Consider the following 23114-nt stretch of genomic DNA (forward strand, 5'->3'; position numbering starts at 1 on the left):
AGTTAGATGCTTTTCAAGATCCAGAAAGTTTGAAATTATACTGTCAGTATTCTTATATTGTACTTAGGGAAGTCTATTTAATTAGTTGCTTTTTTTCTTTGATTAGAAGGTTTGAAGAAGTGAATGATATAGTTTAATAATGGTTTTCCTTACGTTCTGAAATTTATCGAACAATCATTGAAAATTAATGAGTAATAGACAATAGTTTTATTCTAATTCAGGACTGCTTTATAGAAAGTACTAGCACAACTATTAAATTTAAAAGGGAATTATCATTCAGTATGACAGCTGAACCAATGTTTTAATCATGAATTAATTATTAAGTTCAGTATTCGTAACGTAAGTACCTACAGACAAGATATGCTTGTTGAGATTATTCAGTGCAGTCTAGAAAATGAAATTCAATGCACTTACGCTAACTGCTCAGAAAATGCAGTAGAATACTTTCTTCATAACAATTTTATTATTATACGCCTTACGTACCAATGAATTTATTTTAAATTTTTAAATTTTTATTATGTCAAATGATGGAAAAGGCGTAACTAGCATTACTGAACAAGTTACCTGTACGAATTTCACTTTCAGTCTCAGCACCAAAACGAGTTATAATTAAGCTCAAGCCACTTTCTTTTCATTTCCAGTCCTCAGATACTTACTTATAAATCGTGAATGTAAGGTATAAAGTATGGAAAAAAGACTGACTTAACTTATATACAGAAAAAAAAGAAATTACCATATCATGGATGACTTTGAACTCCTAGAAGTCTCTGGAAAATATGTTAAAGTTGGAAGTAAATTCCGTAACTGTTCAGTGAAAAAATTAAACCATGATTTGTCGTTTTCTAGAATTGTCTTGTAAGTTCCAAAGTGGCTCTGGAAGTTGGCTAAATAGTTTGGAAGAGAATTAGTAAAGTTAATGACCGTAGTTATACACCAGTGAATGTAGAAATATCAACATGCGATCAATAATCACAAAACTAATGTGAGGGGGAGGACTAGTTTTAAAAATCTGACGAAGTTTTATAGAACAACAATAAAATATTTACACTTAAATCACACATCTCAGGAACGTAACATTACATGACCCATTCAACTGAACAGTATATCTTCCCAGTCCTCAGTATGCTAAATTTTGTCGAAAATCTTGTTTCTGAAAATGAAAGCATTTGTCAGGTCGAAATTAACACAAGCCAGAAGATCTCCTTGATTGTAAATGTCTTTCATAAGAGTGAGCTGCAGCATAATTGATTAGCTTTGTATTCAATTGGTATTGTTTGGTTGAATCTTACTAGTAATGTTCAGTACTGCGATTGATCAGTCTCTTATTGGTATATGTGCATACTATGCGGTCTGCCTCGATATAGCCTTAATTCACAAGCATTATACGCAAAGATGAATAGTGGCTAGCAGTGGAATTCAGGACGCGCGTTTCGTCCTATTTGGGACTCGTCAGCTGAACATTAACTCTGAGATGCAGGTACATCCAGCTGACGAGTCCCAAATAGGACGAAACGAGCTTCCTGGATTCCACTGCTAGCCACCATCCATCTTTGCTTGATTAGCTTTGTTTTTGAAATCTTAAAAACTATGCAATCTTCATTATTTTTTCAAATAATCTCCTTAGTTTGTATAGTATATTAGCTATAGACATTTTTATCTGAATTAAATTTTGACTATATTTTACTACAATCAGTTTACTACGTAAATCAACTAATAATATTGTATAGTTTGTTATTTTGACAGTCAACTCAGCAAATGTCAGAATTCATGGATTTCAAACTTGTATACTATAAAACTAAACTAATAAATATTTAATAACAATAATGATTATCAGAAGATCTTATATTTACGTTTCGTTATCAAGACACGCTTGAGATGATGAAATTAACACGTCTTGAATGTTTCATACCAGTTAGAAATTACAAGCAAGTTGCATCTTCAGTTTTAGAGGAGCTATCACTTCATATGGATAGTCTTACTGAAAAAGTCAAATACAAGAAATGGAAATAAAGACGGATACTTTGATTCTTTTTTCTAAACCCTTCATTTTATCAGCGATACAAACAAATCGTTTATTTATATTGGGCGTAAGATGATAAGATTTCAATATGTTGGCTCATTTTTCAAATATTTATACTTTTTAAAAAGTTTTTGCTTCAAATTACTTTGGTCTACGTATTGTTCTTTACAACATATCTTAGGTAATTATTTCTATCTCATTTTGTCGAAAACATTTTATGACTAATAAACTAGATTAACTAGACGTAAATATACTTCTTTAATATATTAGCGCACACATTTGCATTCATATACTGTTATTTGTTCTCCCAACTTCTGTTACAGACTACCAAAGAAATCCTTATGCCTTACTTCTACTCTCTCTCTCTCTCTACATATACATATGTCCTATTCAAAATCACCGGTTAAAAGGATTGATTATTTCAGGTTTCCCTTCAAAACTTTAATTCTGTTACTTCCCATTTGATAATTTCTCTATAATAGTGTAGTTTAATAGCAGATGTTTGCAAATAATTATAGATATTTCACAAAAAATTAGGGTAAAAATGTGTTATTCTAATAAAAGAAATCGTTATTTAAATGGATGAAGTAGAAATAATATTCCATTTTACAGCTGATAATAAATAGGCATTACAACGACATGTTTCTATACTTTTTTTAAGTGATAAATTTCATTTTAAATTCACTTGAGTTGCAGTTAAGTATCAAATGGGTAAATATGGGGTACAAATAAATATTTTTATAGTTATCAGAAGGGGTTTTGTGGAGATTTTACTAATTTTAAAGTTGAATTCATGAGTCAAATTGAAGCTAGACCACAATGGAAAACCTGGAAGTACTGGACGGCTGTTTCATTCTATTGTGGGACTCCTCAGCAGTGCACATCCACGATCCCGCCCCGCGATATCCGAACTCAGGACCTATCAGTCTCGTGCGCGAACAATTAACCTCTAGACCACTGAGCCGGTATCCAACGGTATTAATGGCTTCAAGGGGTATTTCCTGGAGTTCTAGTGAGAAGCAGTGACCAGTGGAGTTCAACCGGGTCTGTTGTAAGATAGTGACTCACTGAAGACAATGGTGAATGTGTCGCTCAGTTTCGTGAATCGGTTGAAGTTATACATTAACACTATTGGATGCCGGCTCAGTGGCCTAGAGGCTAGGCGTTAGTTATTACGAGATATTAACCGAGACAGTAATAACCATTATGAAATGGTGATTATTTATTAAGCCTGATAGTTATATCTTGATTACATAGATTGATTGATGAACTATAATACATATCTGTTTAAGGTATCAATTAATCATATACGTTTTAATGTAAAGTATTCTGGATATGATAGTTATTTTGTTATATAAATTGACTCATATTTCCCAAGCAGTCTTTCTGACTACTGATATGCATTGGTTGGAGCGTTGTGTGTTAATAATCCAACTTTTGTGAATAATGGTCACACAGTCAGACTTGCTTTTTCATTGGAACGTTCAGTGAATAATGGTTTTCCCTCTTTGACTAGGTAGTTATGTTAACTTTCTATTTCTTAAAGGTTGATTTATTCTTTTCATAACCTTCTTACCTTCATTCTGTACATATGATTATTAATTAAGTAATATAAAGATGAGATGATGTCGTCGTATCCTAATTATGAATGACCGATCTAAATAAACTATACACATATCTTTCAACGTAATGAACTGAAATTTCAAATGTAGTATATTAACGTAAAACTTATCATTATTTTCACATTCTACAACTAATGAGCCCAATTTTATCACTCTTAATTATTACTTCAAAAATTTAGAGCTTTATTGAGTAACTCCAAATGATTATATGCAATACCATTAGTAGATATGCTTCTGACCACATGCTATTTGTAACTACGATTAACTGCTGGAATATAGGTTCTTCATGACACCTAAATTAACGCATATTTTGAAGCCATCCTTAACACTGACTATGCTCTAAAATTCAATGAACTGTGCAAAGAAACTTGTGTTATTTGCTTAGATACCACTTGTATAACTCATGAGAAAATAGAAGAGCCACCAACCATACGTGTTATATATCATGATTAGAGAGATATTATTAACTACATCCTTAGTAAGTACTTGTGGAACATTAGAACTGCTTCAGCCAAGCCATCATATTTTATTGAATAGGTGAAAAATATCAGACGATATAGTTGAATTACTCTCTATAGCCAGTCAAATAATACGAAATACAATCTATTAACGAACTAATAAACAACTAATAATTTTGTTATAATAATCTATGCTTGGAATGAACTACAAGTCCCTATTTGTATTACGATAAAAATAAATTACAAACATAGTAAATAAACAATATTAAAGCAAATAGGAATGATGAATATCCATGTATTTATTCTTAGTAATGAAGTTCCATCGTTCTTATTCAAAATTATGTCACAAAATATGTTGCCAACAAGTCAGAAACTGTAATATGGATGGCAGTTTACAGATGAATCAATGTCTGTTATTATTTTGATCCCATACTATAAGGAATGTTCTCTTTTTTATTGTTTGGCAGATTGTGTAAATGTTGAAAGAATTTCAACAGATCCAATGAAACCGACATTGTGTACTTCTGTTTATGGTCCATTCAGATTTTTGTCTAAAAACTGGTAAACGACTGAATGAAAATATGTATACTATCGATCAGTATTTATCGTTTGAACAAACTTTTAAATGGATATTGTTGGTATTTATCCACCTAATTTACACATCATTATGCTATTCATCAAATCCTATTAAAATGGGACGTCCACTAACAGACTCTTTTCATTCATTACGTAAGTTGATTCATAAGTAATCATACTTGTTGCAACACTGTTAAATGAATATAAAGGACAATTATTTTTGTACAATTTAATGTGTTCCTGTATTTATGGAAAACAAAATATTATATCTTCATTTCTACTAATAGTTGTATAAGTAATATATATATATATATATACATATATATATTTCCATCGTTTATCAAAGTAATTTCAGTCAAGTGATTATGCATCAGTTAACAGTGTTGATCAGTTCACAATTCTCAAGTGAAAATAATAATGAATAATGAAGAAGGATTGATTGTGTGTACTTGCGCTATTCAGCTCCATGAGAGCACTTGACTGACGAACATGGAGAGGAGGGATTGCATTCAGTTTGTTATTCATTTTTTTATGAAAATTAGTATCAGGTTTACGTAAATTAAAACATTATGCTCGAATGCAGATAACGTTTGTTGAGAGTATTCCACTATCCTCGTAAATGTAAATGTTGATAAATGTTCCTGGTAATTCATTAGCACTAAGTAATTTGAACACCTCCTCCTGTCACCCTTCTAAGGTTACTGCAGGTTGAAAGCCCGAGTAAAGGAGGAGGGTTGGGTATGGGATCAGCAACTCCATTCCGTAGAAAACAGCCTTCCTAACAGAACGCTAACCAGAATAAACCATTCAAACCATTCAAACTCTGCCCTCCGAGTTAAAGTATCTTCGTTTAGAAAAATTATGACGTCTCATGGTGAAAGCCGAGATTCTCCGAAAGTCACGAGGCCATTGTCTGTTCTTATGTCCACAGCAATATTTAATATAGGTACATGGAATGTCTGGACAATGTTGTAAACCTGGGAGGACTGATCAAATAGCTGAGGAAATGAGAGGGTAGAACTTTGTGGTTCTCGAAATAAGTGAAGCCAATCGAACCCAAGCTGGACAGAAGATGTTAGACTCGAGTCAGATGTTGTTGTACTCGGGTCATGAAGATGAAAATGCTCCGCACACATAGAGTTGCGCTGATTCTGTTCAAAGAAGCACATAAAGCACTTATAAGATGGTAAGCTCATGGATCCAGAATCGCCAAAGCATTCTTCAAAACAAAGTAGGAGGGGATCACAATGAATGTTATTCGACGTTATGTACTTATCAATTATAGCAACGACGACGGGAAAGATCAGTTTTAGGAGAGGCTTCACTCGATCGTGGAGAAGCGCTCAGGATGAGAAATGACCACCCTGATGAGAGGTCTAAACGCCAAAGTTTGAATGGACAACACCGGGTATTAGGATATCATGGGACGACATGGACTGACTAGGAGAAAGGAACGAGAATGGTGAGAGATTTAGAAATCTATATGAACTCAACAGAATGGTTATAGGTGGCACAATATTCCCCCACAAAGCACACATAGAGCTACATGAGTCTCACAGGAGCACACTGCAGAGAACCAAATCGATCACGTTTTCAGCACCATCGATAAACGAAGATGTTCTGATGCAAATGTGAAGACAAGGAATGTCAAAGTAAGAACAGAATTCCTGCAGTTGAAGAACGTATAGAAATCGAAAAAACTGTCAACCAATAGCAAAATCAGAATCTTCACTACGAACGTCAAGGCAGTTCTACTGTCAAGTCCATGAAAAAACATGGTAAAGATATTATTCTCTAGATCTTGTCTACTGATTTATTACTAAGTAGTTTGGCGCGATTCTATACAAAAAGATAGAACGTTTCCTGGTAGTACTGGTAATAGTACACTAACTTTTAATCAGTTATTTATTACAATGAAAATGAATTATGTTCTAGGTTACCAGTGTGATTTATATATAATTATATACGTACATATTATAACAAAGACTAACCATATGTATTGGTTTTTATCAATTTTCGTACTACAGCTGAGAAATATATTGACCTATTAGGTTCAATCAAGCCTGTCAATGATTATCTTCACTTTAACCCAGTAATAATATCTGAATCAGATTGTAACCAATGGGAAAACTGGAACTTACAAGCTTCTAGTACTATTGGAGCTCTCCAATTAAACTACAGTGTTCAAGAGAATATATCTTTATCCTACACTCCATTATTGCCAGTGAGCTTTTGGGTTGAAATGATACCATATCCAAGATTATATCCTGGACGATCATTTTTCTTTAGTCGTCTAGATAACTTGAATCGTATACGTTTGGCTATTGGACTAAACCAATGGGGTAAAACTGGTGAATGCATGGAATTATGGATACATCATGAATTATTTTATAGTCTGGAACCAACTCCGAAAATTTCCACGTATTATACTGGATCAGGCTTAGTAAATCATGCCGGTCTTGTAATAGTACCTTTACCGAATTATCAATTCAACACTAACAAACTTATTACATTAATTATTGAAGTATGTTGATATCTATGGATATTTAAAGTACTAAGTTGCTAAATTACTGTTTAAATTTCCTTAAATAGTCATACATACTTCGAAAACACTTAAAGACGTAGAATTAATGCCAGTGATAATACTTCAGCTTTACTGATAAATAGCAATCTTCCACTATCCATTTATATATATTTCTTATAGTTCATCGCACTCGGAGTTATAGGTAAATACGTTCGACATGTTTTAATAGAATTTTATCGAAACTGGGAACATAAAACACTAGTAAGTACAGCTACATATAATTAAGGCAATATAAAAATGCTGTAAACGAATATTTGGTTATTGCGTTATAAAATGAATCCCGGAGTAAACATGAACTCTGGGGTGAGGGTAGATCTAGACAACAAGTCCCAAATAGGACGAAACGCTCGTCGTAGACTCCATTGCTTGCCATCATCAATCTCTGCTTATGATGCTCATGAAGTAATGGCAATACCGAGGCAAACTGCTCAGGATGAAAGCCAGTCGATTCCAGTTTTCAACATCAATGGAAAGGTTCAAACAACCAATACAAATGAATCATATATGTATCGTAATCCCAATTATTCTCTCGTATCTAATAATTCAGCAACTATATTTGGTCATTGATTTATCCGTAAGACTGTTTGGAAAAATCATCTGTAAGAACTTGTCCTAGTTACTTCACCAATGTGTATCCGTTTTTTATTCTAGTATAAAGAAAGTATTAATTATATTATTGATTATATCAATTAGTTGTAATTACAGTTCAAGGTTTAACTGTTTAGACCAACTTTTCTGCTATATCACACTGAAGAATAATAAATTAATTGGCTTGTCATCAAAATCTCAGTTGTAACATACGACAAAATTACACGTTTATGTACAAAATATTTTACACAAAATGAACATGATTAAAAATTATTGACGAAATAAATGAGCGGACAAAGATGGATAATGGCTAACAGTGGAATCCAGGACGCGCGTTTCATCCTATTTGGGACTCATCAGCCGGATGTACCAACACCAAGTGAAATGAGTGGACAGTTCTTAATTTATAGGCTGTTCAATAATTTATGAAATTAAGAACTAGTCATTATGAGACTTACTTATTAACCAGAATATTAACGACGAACAACAATTCGATGAAAATATAAACGATAAATCAGAATACTCTGGTTATTTATAAATATAGATTTATACTGAACAATATATGAAAGGAAATCACAATGCATCATCCTTAATCTGAATAAAAATAGTATGAATGACAATGAAAGGATTTAACATTTGTATTCTGAAAACAAACTATCTGTATGGTTATTATATCACTTGAATGCATCAATCAGATTCGAAGTAATATTTATTTTCTAACAGATCAAATCAACTGAATTTGAAACTATCTTCCAATGTTGTTGTGATTCTTATGATAAAAATGTAGACGTCTTTCTATAAAATAGACTCGTTGTTTGTCTTTGTTCGTTATTCTTTGAAAAGTGATCTGTTTTACTAAACTAATGATTCTTACCGATATCAAAAGAAATATAATATGGGAAAGTAAATTATAAAGATCAAGAAAAGAACAGGAGAATTAGTGATATTTGTGGCGGACCAAAAAGTATATTAACTCAAAAAACAGCAATAAAGTTATTACGTCCAAAAGTAAATATAATAGTATAGTTATGAACACTAATAAAAGTTAAGGGACGTTACTTGAATCAGCTGATTCGTGCATATCCTGTTGCATTTGGTGCTAGAATCCACAATTATAGATAATTAATAATTCTGGTGAGGTTGATATGGCTCCAGTAATATAGCCAAACGTAGGATAAAATGGAAATGTTACCACAGTCTACAAATGTAGATGATAGTCTACAGTTCAATTATCGTAACCACAGGCAATTGAGAACTAGAGACGTGTGTGTAACAGTGTATCTACGAGCGATTAAGAGTGTGTCATGCTATGAGTAGTACAGAACGGAAAAGTTGTGTGTTCAAGGTCATACACTTTAACAACATGAACAATCATTTTGTGGTACAGATTGTGAAAATTGACAAAATAAATGTAAATAATACCAAGAAAACTATTTACAAAATAAATTTGTTATGCCTATCGTCACATATTCATTACAGAAAAGTAGTTCAAAAGGGATGTATAAGAGAGAATAATGAAAATTACGTTTAGTTAATGGATAAACCTTGTAATTAATAGCGGGGATCTTAATTAAAGTTTATACATCGTTTAAACAGATAATGCTTATGCATTGATTTTCACTGTTGCCAAGATTTAAAAAAATCTTCATCTTTGATTGTGTAAATCTTATATCTAATATTGACTCCTTTTCTCATATTGTTCTTATTAATTGAAAAACAAGATTACAAACACCAGTGTTAAAGTGTACAAAAATTGTAAGTTATACAATAAACCTCTATTTAGTATCGATTATCGACAAAATATAAAATATCATCACTTACATGGAGATAGATTTGAAAATAAATCAAAAGAATCATCAAGAATGGATAAATTCTATGCTCTATCAGGAGGACCATATCATGGTGACAGATTTTTAGTAAGTTATCATGTAATTTGTTAACTTGGTTCTTTCTATGATGATATTTCTAAACGTGTGTTTATTAAATTGCAACTATAGTCGATGTTTCTCCTTTTTGGGCTTTCAAATCTAGTACAAATAACATTTGGGTCGTTTTATATATCACAGATTCGAATATGCTATTTAAATATGAATCCCATTGTTTAAGTTCAATAACTCTGAGGCTCAGATTTACTACAACAGACCACAACATTGTTATATGGGTCACCTATAATCTCTTACTGGATTGCATTTAGTACCTCTAAATATCACGGTGAGCACGATACCTATAAACTAGACCATCTAGATATTTCAACAAGTCATCTGCTTCCTTGTTCGTTTTAACAGATCGTTATGTCAATTAATTGCAAAACCTATTCATGTGCGTTTGTGAAAAGTGTACAACCTTTCTCTGTACAAGTTACAAAAATGTACAATCGGAGACATCGTATTGGTCGTCAATATACATTGAAAAGGATGAATATTATTAAGATGTCGACTTCTGAAATCCTAGTATCTAACTAGCGATCACTCAACATTTATTATCAATATCGATCAGGAAATAAGAAACAGAAACTCGCTGAAATACTTTGTTCTGAGAATTCTATATTGTAGCAAAAACATAATATCCAATAAAGCTAATGATAATAATAACTAATAATAATTACTGACTTACAAATATGATTTTTCTTTTAATTCGGTGAACCTGAATCCAACAAAACAATCCACCAGTTCAACAGGACACTGCCAACTTTAAGGCAACTTTCCAAATTCTGTTGATTTGAAATTACAAATCTAAAAATCTGAAATATTCTGACAAGTTCACATGAAAATAATTGAGAATTCTGACTTTATCGGTCAACCGATCATCAACATATACTGCATACTAAGGGAAATAACCCAAAGATCACTTTATGTTTTAAAATATTTCTGATATGAAATTATAGTTTACTTGCTTATGTTGTTAGTAATATATCGTAAAATAATAAAACGTGTCAATTCATTAGCGCAGTTTTATGAACAATATTTCAATGTTGAGTCTATCCAATAATCTGGAATTCACCGAAGTTGTATTTAACCAAACCATAACAAGATTTGTCATATTTACACTTTAAGTGACTAGTTAAACTACCATTGAATCATCTCTTCTCATTCTCTCGATAACACTTTATTCACAAAGTTTAAACTCATTTGTCTCAACATTACCATAAAATTAAAATGATTCAATTGACCAGTCATTGCCATCTTCAAAAATAGTGGATACAAATTATTATCCTACACTATGTTACTACCTGTGATCTTAATCGAAATTTAACTTAGTAATTGAAATGTATAGAACATTCTACAATAATTGATAACCCTTTATTTATCATAGTTTTGGCTGGAATTTTATTGATAACACTATGTGAATTTACAGACATTTCTTTGATTCCTTGCAAGTAAATATCATTATGCTCATATTTTTCAACCTAATTACACTAATTTACAAAATAACTCAGTGTAATGAAGATTATTGTTGGGATGGCTTCCGAGAACTATGACGGAGCCTCCAAATGTCCTAAAGCAGCCGATCCAATAAGAACGTGATGGAGTTGATTTGCGAATGTGTGGTTCTATACGTTAAAGTGCCGTAGTTGTATACCATATTCTGCGTTAATCAAGTAGAGAACATTACGAATATCAAAACTCATTTATGTACAAATTTGTTATATCTCATTGTATTTAATTATTTCAGGGTCTTATGAAACGACTGAAAATGTTTTTTACTGAATATGGAGCTAGAAAATATTGTTCTGATGATAGTGTAAGTGATCAGCATTAGTTATTGTTTTATGTTATAATAAAGAATAATATACTACTCTGAATTACATATTGTTGAATATAACCAAGTGCCCCGATTAATTTCAAGACAATTTATAAATATTATTTTACTTAATAAGTAATAGGAAAAGAATTATTTGTAAAGGCCTGAAGTTACCTTAATAAACTGACACTTATTAAATATGACTTGAGAATCCTGAGTACTGAATAACTATTTCGTTTTAGTTTATAACTCTTCAAAACTTCATTCTTATCTAAAATGAAACAGCTTTTCAGTACTTCTAGTTTTCAGTAGGTCTGCAGTAAACCACAATCTGTAAGAATAGTAGTTGATCAGGACTAAGAGTTAGACAGACAGGATATCGACCGCTAATGTATTAACAGTCAATGTAAATATCTCAGTTCTACAGAAGGTTGGTCGATGCACGAATGGCTTTGTGTTATTTTGCCTAATGTTTGATTGGTCACTAAAAATTTTTAATTTTCCGTACCATAAAGTCAACCAAATGCCATGTGCAAATTATATTCCCCATACTTTTACGGCTAGAAGTTTTACACGATTATGTAAATAAAATCCAGGAGCACAATTTACTATGAATGATAAATGCTGGCATAAGTGTTGCCAATTAGGAAACTTAAAATCTCACTGTTTTTCATTGGTCATAAATCTTTAAATATTATTCCATTTGTATTATTCATATTTAAGAGAAAGATAAATTATGAGAAGGGGTTTTGTGAAGATTTAGTATTTTCATAGTTGAAAGCGTGAGTCAATTGAAGCTAGACCACCATGGAAAACCTGGAAGCACTGGAAGGCCGTTTCGTTCTATTATGGGACTCCTTAGCAGTGCGCATCCACGATCCCACGCTCGCTCTGGCTCGAGACTGGTAGGTACTGGGTTCGAATCTCGCGAGTGCGGGATCGTGGATGCGCACTGCTGAGGAGCCCCATAATAGAACGAAACGGCCTTCCAGTGCTTCCAGGTTTTCTATGGTGGTCTAGTTTCAATTGACTCACGCTTCCAACTAAGAAAAATAAATGTCAACAGTCCTATCCTTATAATCTCATGTTATTTTCGAAGTATCAATGATGAAACAACATGAAGTGATGATCAATTTTAATGATAAACGGCAAATCTTTGATCTAAATAAAAAGAAATTCCATTAAAAAGTGAATTGTCTAGTGAAAAATACAATGGACGGTACATCAGTATAGAACATTGTTATTCCAAAGCATAATAGAGCAATAATTTTGTGTAATTACCATAAAACTAATCAACAGAAGCTGTAAATCATCCCATCAAAAGAGATGTCTTATTGGCACTTCCTTTTCCTAGGTGTTTGAACTTTTGCTGAGTTGTGAGACTATATTTACAGAAAGCAGCTATCTCTCAAGCAATAATTGTAGTCTTCTGATCGTCTCCAAATATTTCTGGAGGAAATAATACCCCAATGTACATATCCAATTAATCAATCCAAATATGCTCTTATTGTTTGCAATAGGTTGACTCGTTGGAATACGTAAAACAGGATGAAACTATGTCATAAAATTTTTAATATGATAACATTAATTAAAATATGAAAATTATAAAATTTCATCGTCTGAAGTAGATAATCTCTATATTAACATTACCGTTCTGGACATAATCCAGGTTACCTGTTTGTTTTATAAAAAAACAAAATAAAGTGCCAGTAATAAAATTGTCCAAGTTGAAGACAGATAAAAATAGTAAGAAAAACACCTCCTACCTTCTACATCCACATAAAAACTGAATATAATACTCATTGTGTGTAAACTTCTGTTTCTTTCATTGGTCAAGTACGCTATGCTTAGTTTCTGCTTCATTCTCATCTAGAATCACGAGCCATAAATGAAAAAAACAACCTTTTTATTCACACTGCTTTTTGTTCATGTAGTGCAATCTGATAATCTTCATCTTCTATTTAAAAAGGTAGTGGATCGACATAAGTAGTATATAACGCCAGTCAGGAATAAGATGTATGGCAGCAGAAGGTTGAGGAGATCGAGATGGAAAGAATGAGAACAGAAAGCGATTGGTATGGAAATGAAGGAACAGTGAAGTCTGTGACGATTGACTGATATTTTACAGATTAAATATTTACTGTATGATTCTCAGATTTTACTAGCATATTCTGTAATTTTGTGCTCAACTGTATTCCATTGTACCCACTTGTGTTCTCGTTCACTACAGATGTCCTTCTTAACATTAACACTTTCTTAAATATTTCGCTAAAAGTTTCAGTGAATGAATAACTAACGTTGGACTCGTTATATATCTCGGGCTTTTCTTTGCTTCACCCTGATTCAGAATTAATTACAAGTAAAATTTTTAACACAGAAACCGGTTTTCACAAATTTATCTTCCGTATATTTGCATAGAATTTCGAACCATGCAAAAGTGTTTTAATTGAACAATATGTCCGAACACAATGGCAGAAATTAAATACATCTGACCAGTCAAATCAAACAGGTGAGGAAATGTGAGTAAGTACCTCATACATTGTTGAGTATCTATGTTTTCCGGTTCTTTTGGCAACATTGATTTAAATTACTCATTCATTGCAGAGACTTTTATATATTCGTGCATAATACAGAATCGGATCTAGAAAAGGATTTAGTTTTCGGCAGTAATGTGAATAAGCCTTATCGATAGCTTTTCATAAGCATAAAGCTATAATTTGTTGACTAAGCTGATTCTTGAGACTGATAAAACAATGGGCCCATACTGACTTCCTTCAATTAAAGTCTTTTTGTCACTCTGATCGATAGGCCTCGGTAGCCTTTATAGTCTACAAAATTATAATAATTATTATATAGAGTACCTCTTTACTTCAAGTTCACTCTACAATTAAAGGATATGTATTAAAAGTAATATCTAACTAGGTCTCGAGTTAAATTGTATTGTTCATTAAACCATAAATATAAAAATGAGGAGCGCTTTCAAATGTGAAAACATTAAAAGAATTCGTACTTACCAAATTGAATTATTCATGAAGTGAATGTTGAGCTGAGATTGATTCTTTGCACTGGTGCACACATGTACATACATAAAAAAGCTCTAGGACTGATAATATAACTAAGTAGATAACTATATTCAGGAATAGAGTCCATCTTAATAAGTTGTTTATTACCGTCTTGCACTGAAGTCAGTTTTTGTTGCCGTCAAAATAAAATGGGCTAAGGAAGTTTTTTATTTTAAATGAAACTCAATAGATTTCTTGGTCACTTATTTTCAATTTTTTATTTCCATATTTTGAGTCTTTTTTAATTTTCTTATTCATTACTTTATGCCTTCTTTATTCAAACTTATATTCATTGCTAGGAATGTCCAGTGACAAAAGCTAAGATATACTGTAATGTTCCATAACAAAATTATGTTATATATTCTACAGACTTAGTGAAATTACATCACTACCTCTGATCTTAGTGTCGTTAAAGGTGTAAAATAAATTCGAATGACTTTAGTTATATTCTGTCGCCTTTCTCTTCTCTCACTGGTGACTTATATCAAGATAGATTCTTAAAGTTCTGATCAAAAACTTTAGCCTATGTAATCAACCCAACCAGGAGTGTGGGATGTCAATCGATAACAATGTACACAACACTATTGGTTAAAATCGAAAGGAAATAAAATAATGAAATATACAAAATTGATCCATATAGTTACACTTGATGTAATATTGTTTCAGTTATTAAATTTAACTTAGTCTACAATTCCAACCATTAAGACAGTTCATTAATACACTGCATTAAATATTGACGCCTACATATATACATTTAGCTGTGAATTTTAATTTCCCTATTATCAATTTTCAAAGAAAGTTCTTATTTATCTAATTCATTTTCTCCCCCCCCCCTTATAACTGAATAATTCCTACACAATATATTATTAATATTGTTTCTATGTAATAAAGAATAAAATTAAGGAAAGAACATTAGAACAGTTGCTAGCAATATGATATATAATGATCAAGTTCCATAATCTTCAATGTACAATAGTAATTAAGTATATTTAATAATGAATTGAATAATTGAATCACATTTATTATATAACGTATTTAATCATGTATTTAACTGATTCAATTATAATTAAACTTATTTCCACTTTATATATTATATTAATATATTTAGTTAAATTAAGCAATAATGAATTTACCAATGACAAAGTCAATCAACAATTAAACAACAATAATATCCATGATAGAACAAAACAATTCATTAATATAAACAATGTGGTACCCTTGAATGAATTGAAATCAAACAGTCAGTTTAATAAATGTAATCAAAATATTCATGGAGATAATTGTACTAAATTAAGTTTGACTAACTCGGTGATAAATGTAAGTTCAAATTTAACTATTGAAATTACTATAATATCCACAAAACCCCCCTTCTGATATTGATCAACATATGCTTCAAGAGGTATTTCCTGGAGTTCTAGTCAGAAGCAGTGACTAGTGGAGTTCAACCAGGTCTGTTGTGAGATAGTAACTCACTGAAGACAATGGTGGATGTGTCGCTGAATTTCGTGAATCGGTTGAAGTTAGACATTAACACCGTGGATGCGCATTGCTAAGGAGTCCCACAATAGGACGAAAAGGCCGTCAAATGCTTCCAGGTTTTGCCATGATGGTCTAGCTTCAAGTGACTCACGATCTCAACTATTAAAATATATATATTAAATGTGAATAATTATGTAATAAGATTAAAGAGTCCACTTGAAGTTGGTTAAAATGAAATATATATGTCTATAGATGGATAGAAAAGATAACACCATAAATTGATTCGAGACTAAATATCAAATGAGGTTACTCAATAATCAAGGGGTAAGGTAGGAATATGAGGATATATTCCTTATATTAAGTGAAATATTCAAGTAGAAAAATGTAAAAAAGACTTTTATGAAAAGTTTTACACATTTTATCAATAAAATTTATAAGATTTGAATAGACAATAGAAAACACAGTTATCCACTTGTCGGTAAATGATAAATTTAAACAACCCAATAAGAGTAGAGAACAAACATCCATCATCCTCTATTGCTAAACAAACAATTTAAACAGGTCATAAGATTAATCTTAACTTGGCTTTTGTGGTGTTGTACAAAAGTGTAAAAGGGTGTATACTAAGGTTTATTGAAGCATTAGCCATCCGAAAATTCAAACTCCTTTTATGCATTTAAAAACAGTTTGTTCCTACCTTAAACCAACCCTGGTAATATATTAGCTTATTATTATGAATGATGAGGTTTTAAATTGTTTCCACACTATCTTTTTATTATCCTTGTCTCTTCTTAACCTCCATTTTTAGTATAGTCGGCCATTTATTATTATATATAAATGTTTTTAACAAGTATATGTTTGATCAGGTTGTTTGAAATGTATTACGCTAATACATCACATAGCTCTGATGATCAACGTCTTCTTATTACACTCTCGAAATTTATCAAAGGGACTAGTTGCCTTAAAAGACAGTTAATAAAAACCAAAAGTTATCTAAGAATTCGATTACTTAAATTATAACAAATAAATACTACTGAAATATTTCAGTGCATTAATTGATCAGAATGACAATAGACAACCTTGTCAGTTTGAATGATTTGTAAAATTTATGAAGCTAAAAGAGAATTCTTCTATGAGGGGGCTTAAAGTTTCATTTCTTCATCTTTATTACACTTTTCAAGAGTATAGTTCCTATTTTTCCTGTTAAATTAATTTAGTATACAGATATAAATTATACATATATATATATATATATATATGTTTTTTCTCTGCTTTATAAATGATTCAATTCGATTTTAAATAATCAGAAATGTTCGATAGGATATCAAACTGGGTAATCATATACGCTGGTGTTGATAATGTTAAATAAATGTGAGATGAGGGTCAAAAGTCTATAAAATAAAATAGTTATTCATCGAAGTACCAAATAACAATAATTAAATGGTATGAAAATGGACTAGATTGTCTTTTTCATATTGATTTTCCAGATGAAACTTATCATTGTATGAAAATGCATGTTCATCATCCATACGGTTATGAACATCAGATTGATTCATTATTTTAAAGTCTATAATATACATATTTTACTGCACTCATAAATTATACTTTGGGAAAATTATCCCATTAGTGGCTATCAGGACTCAGTGGCCGAGTGGATAACGCGATGGCGTTTGAAGCGAGGGTACTGGGTTCGAGTCCCAGAGTGAACATTAACTCTGAGATGCAGGTACATCCAGCTAACGAGTCCCGAATAGGACGAAACGCGCGTCCTGGATTCCACTGCTAGCCACTATCCATCTCTGCTTAATATCCCATTAGTTGCAAAGAAACTTGTCAAGTGCATTCACTTTCATAGTTTTATGCTTATTACCCTCAACACAGGCAGATACTGAATGATCAGTATGGGGTTTTGGAGATTATGATATTTTTCATTGAGATCATGAACCAATTGATGTCAGACCATCATTGAAAACCTCGAAGGACTGGACTGCCTTTTCGTCTTATTGTGGAACTCCTCAGCAGAGCGAATCCACGATCCCACTCGCAGGATCATTCGGTTCATAATGTCAATCAGATACTGAATAAGTTTATTTTACCTGTATCTGTGGTATTTTGAAACAGAGAAGTAGTCTGAAACTAATGACATTTTCATGAAATCATATTCACCGATATAAATTTTTAAACTAACATCAGTCGCTAAGGTCCCTAATTTTTTTTATCAGTAATAAGAAAATCGATCATGTTGCTAACGAGACGTAGCTGTTTCCAGTCATTTAAACTAGTTATCATATAATAATCGTATTGATAGGATCAAATCCCAGGATTAGGAACTACATGATATGATATTATCAGATATCTTTCATTGTTTGAGAATCCAGATAATTTAACACCTATATATTTCAGAAAATCACTAGTCAAAGAACAAAGACTAGGTTTTCTAATAAGATTAGGTTATACTAAGAATAAATAAATGAAATAGTGAAAAAGTATTCATTTAACTAATCTAGATACCAATAGCCGAATTAGAAGTCTTCTGAAATGAATGAACATAATTGAAATATTACCAATAATATTTAATGCAGATACACGGTAAATAATTGGGAAATTTTCATTTCTTTGTAAGTGTATGAAATGGAGCGAAAGATTTCAGAAATGAACATAATGTAGTGACTATTAAAGAGACATTCTATTCACAATTTAAGGGGAATCAAACGGTATGTGCATTTTAAGATCTTAATTCTAGGGTTACATGTTACAGGACATTACGTTTTCGTCACACAATATATTGATAAGATAAAAAAAGAAATAAATTAAAGGGTAGCCAAGGGATTCATAAATAGTGTACTGTAAAAGAAATCACACATGCAACTTTCAGTTATTATGAATTCTTTATATTAGAAGCCGAATTTGTTTTGGTTTATGGAAACATCAAGTTTCCCACGAATCTTAAATTCTAAGCCCATACAGAAGATTTTAACCTGTTTGAAATAAAAGCGAATTTTAGTGGAATATATCTAATAGCAATGTTGTGCTTTACAGTGAAGCTTTCAACAAGTTATACACAATGATGCCTGAGGGTCATTGGTTTGATGTCTGGATGGCTCACAGATGCACACTCCTGAAGAATTCTGTTCTGGAATGCCATAAAAGGAGTGGTTTCAGGCTTTTATTAGTATCAGTCAAACAAACGCAGAAGATTAACTGTTAAACTGATAACGACTAATGATAATCATCTGACTTAGTTTCTTCAGTTAGCTACATAGCATAGTCCTGTCAACACCAGAAAAAATAAACACAATTACTGATCATCGGATAACAAATTTGCTCATATCTAATTTTAATGAATTACTAGTCAGTATGATATTGCTAAATAACCTCTTATCTATGCTCTACTATTAAATCTGTACTATCATTATAAAGATTAACTGGAAAGCCTTTCGAATATCTGTACAAAGTAAGTTGAATAATTATAAATAAGTTACCAACCAAGTGATCTTTTCGTAAAGTGGCACCATAGATTTTTTTATACCGTCTAACCTAGGACTCTCCCATTATTTTCTCCTAGGCAGTACATTAAAATTAGAAGAAAATGAATTTGATCTAATTAAAGCATAGTTTTACTCAGATTAATAAATGACACAAATTCCCTTTACATGTTGCTATCAACTGCGTGTACTCAACAGACAGTTCAGGAATAACGGTTAGTATGGTAAACCCCTGATTTGTAACTGTTTTAGTATTCTGTTGTTGGTAAGCATTACTGAATTTGTTCAGTCTCTGCGGGCGCATAGGTGCATCGTTAGTGGAATATATAATATTGCATTCTAGCTTGTTTTAACAATATGCAGGTAAGTATTTCATCTTAAAACTAGTCAATAGTTATAAGCGGAATATAATGTTTGATAATCATCTATTGGTGATTGAATATCAAGGCATTCTGATGTCTACTTCCATGATGTTCTGCGAAAATACGAAGTAGCTATCCGTTGTTTTATTATTATTCCTCATAACTCAATAAATCGTAATTTCCAATGATCAGTTTTAGCTTCCCTTTTTTATGAGCGCACTGCTGAATAATCGCACACCAGGACGAAACGACTGTCCAGTACTTCCAGGTTTTTAGTGGTGGTTTAGCTTACATCGACTGATGAATTCAACTGTTAAAAGATCAATTTCACAGTCTGACATAAATTTTCTGTTTAGTAATACACAACAGTCATCATCAAAAAAATTGCTTAGGTTTCCTCTTTTCTTTTTCCAATAACCATAACTGAAATCATCATAAAAAAAAAGAGGTTTATTGATATATAAATAAATAAATTAGTTTATCTGTAAATGCACTATGGATTTTTTTTCTAATATTTCTATAATTATCTACTTATCTTAAACAACTACAGGATGATTAACAGTCTACTCGTTCCATTTATCTCCCTTTCTACTCCCTATAAACCATTATCTACTGAAATGGCTATGACTTCAGAATATTTGACAAAAGTTATTTACTGTTCAAACAATTAGGCTAGTTTTCATGCTGCGTCTTCATTTAATTCTATACAAGGAGAAAAAAGCAAGAACTATATGATTTGCTTATTTTGGTAGAAAAATAGACAATGTTATTGTCTAACTATTTAGTATAACTCTATGAAATTTCCATCAGCTTATTTTCCATTATTTTCTAAATAATGAAATTTCAATGAGTGATTGACACCTGTAAAACCATATATACATATGTATATTCCTAAGAAATGTTCGACCTAGTAAACAGTAGTTACCTATTTTTGGTTTCTTTTAAGGCATGAACCTTTGATCAATCTACCATTAATAACCATGCCTATTATATTCTTTATTGTATTCTATTTTTTGGGCTGAAACTGTATACATAATTGATTTCAATTATTTGTAACAGTTTTCGATAATTATACAAAAACAACTGACAGTCAGTAGTCAATCACCTCAATAATTCCCAGCTGTTATGTTTGTCAAATTACGCAAGATTATTGTACATCAAATTGAACATACAAAAGATGAAAATCATTGAATTAAAATATTCAAATGCATTATTAATATATGAAATTGACATAGACTCATTCAATAAACAGTGCTAGTAATAACAGCTGGTAATCAATGCGAAAAGATTAATATCAGAATGGGTCTCTGTGGATATTATAGTAATTTTAATACTTGAGACCAGTAGTCGGTTGAAGCTAGACCATCATGGAAAACCTGGAAGCACTGAAAGTCCGTTTCACCTTATTGTGGAACTCCTCAACAGTGCGCATCCACTATCCCGCCTCGCCATATTCGAACCCAGGACCTGTCGGTCTCGCGCGCAAACGCTTAACTGTGTAGCTATGTAAAGCTTTTCACTAACGAATTATAATCTGAAGTCATTTTACTTGCTTTAAATGAGTAATACTAACTCTGTAAGCGGAGATCTGAGTTTCAGCTTACTGGATTTCATACATGAAAAAGCTTGTTTTTAAATTTAACATAATTCCAAAAGGTGGATATTTTAAATGCAAGATAATATGTGAATACATATACTTACGATTCATAATTATTTAAATTCACATGGTATTATTTGTTTAAATCTTCCCATTGATGTTTAGCAATGCAACTGATTCGTCCCTTAATGACATACGTACATAGTGTGCGTATTGCCCCGATATTGCCTTAATTCACAAGCATTATAAGCGAAGATGGATAGTGGCTAGCAGTGGAATTCAGGACGTCCGTTTCATCCTATTTGCGACTCATCGGCTGGATGTACCTGCATCTCAGAGTTAATGTTCACTCTGGGACTCGAATCCAGTACCTTTCCCTTCAAATGCCATCACTTTATCCACTTAGCTACGAGTCCTGATAGCAAGTTGCTTATTAGTTCAACCCGATATAAAAACAGGTAAGTTGGAAAATAGTTAACACAAACGCTTGAGTCTTGTACGTGGTGACATATAGTTCATGGTTTATAGTTTGCTCATCTCTGCTTAAAAAAAGCGATTACATGAAATTAAGTAGCTCAAATTAAACTTTTGTAAAAGTTTTCATTAAATCATATTCAGGAACATATGCGTTTGTGTAGAATATGGTTAGATGATTTTGAACATATTTTTTGTGAACATCAACTATCTAGTTATTTCTTAAATTCATTATCAGTAACTTAGTACTTAAAAATACAATCCGATAATCTAGACGTAACATATCAAAAATCTAATGACCACTGTCTTAGTGGAAATAAGTCATCTTCCATACGATTTGTTTTGAAACAGAGATGACAAAATTTGTTATATCTAGAGTTTTGATTCTTGCTATGCCGCGTACTACTAGACTACTTGAACGATTGAGCCCGCAACGTCGCAAGACAGAAGACTAATAAGTAGGAATTTCATTCCCCAAAACAGTGTCAAGTATAGTACAAAAATCCCATGTATTTATAGTTTTTGGCTGAAAGTAGATCATCATTTCGGACAGCCAATAGGCATTTAGTAGGTCCTTCTTATTCATCCAATATTGAAGCTACACGTGGACATTCTAGAATGTTCCATTAGTGGTGATTGGATGGAATGTCTTCGGCTCTTTCTGGGCTTCTCGATGCTTCCTCGAGTTTGCCAACGGGCCATCCTTACAAAATTCAATTCGCTAAACATATATTCATATCACTGAAACTAAACCAGACTAGTCACTAATAATACATACACTAAAACATATAACATGATTTCACCAAAGAAGCATTTGTAAACTGTTTACTGATTTTTCTTCGTATTTATTCCCCATAAATAGTATTTACCTTCCTGATTTCTCAATATTTCTGATAAAGCAATGCTTGAATATATTGTAACACTGTCTAGAAATTTTTCTGATAATGAGTACACGACGTTATGGACAAATAAATGTCTCTTAGCTTTTTTCAAGTACTACAATATAATACTAACTAATACTACTCATTATACTGTTTTTATATATACGCAAGAAATGACAAACGTA

At 31.9% G+C, this 23114-nt stretch overlaps 1 protein-coding gene and 2 non-coding genes across 3 annotated transcripts in view; 2 read left to right on the forward strand and 1 right to left on the reverse strand.

The window, feature by feature from the left end:
* Positions 1 to 739: 739 nt before the first annotated feature.
* Positions 740 to 23114, forward strand: part of Smp_153000 (hypothetical protein) — a gene marked incomplete at both ends in the record, with an annotated part of 69624 nt that continues 47249 nt past the window's right edge. Inside the window, 5 exons of the mRNA XM_018798672.1 lie at positions 740 to 791; positions 6704 to 7200; positions 7381 to 7461; positions 9570 to 9764; positions 11521 to 11589. Of these exons, the coding sequence (XP_018653591.1) occupies positions 740 to 791; positions 6704 to 7200; positions 7381 to 7461; positions 9570 to 9764; positions 11521 to 11589 (894 nt within the window). The remainder of the gene's footprint in view (positions 792 to 6703; positions 7201 to 7380; positions 7462 to 9569; positions 9765 to 11520; positions 11590 to 23114) is intronic.
* On the forward strand, positions 17771 to 17836 carry Smp_tRNA_00175_Gln_TTG.1.1. The gene has a single exon. It is a non-coding gene (tRNA).
* On the reverse strand, positions 21918 to 21989 carry Smp_tRNA_01646_Pseudo_TTG.1.1. Its single transcript has one exon. It is a non-coding gene (tRNA).

Source organism: Schistosoma mansoni, chromosome 7 (genome assembly GCF_000237925.1).
Source record: "Schistosoma mansoni strain Puerto Rico chromosome 7, complete genome".
Lineage (NCBI taxonomy): Eukaryota > Metazoa > Platyhelminthes > Trematoda > Strigeidida > Schistosomatidae > Schistosoma > Schistosoma mansoni.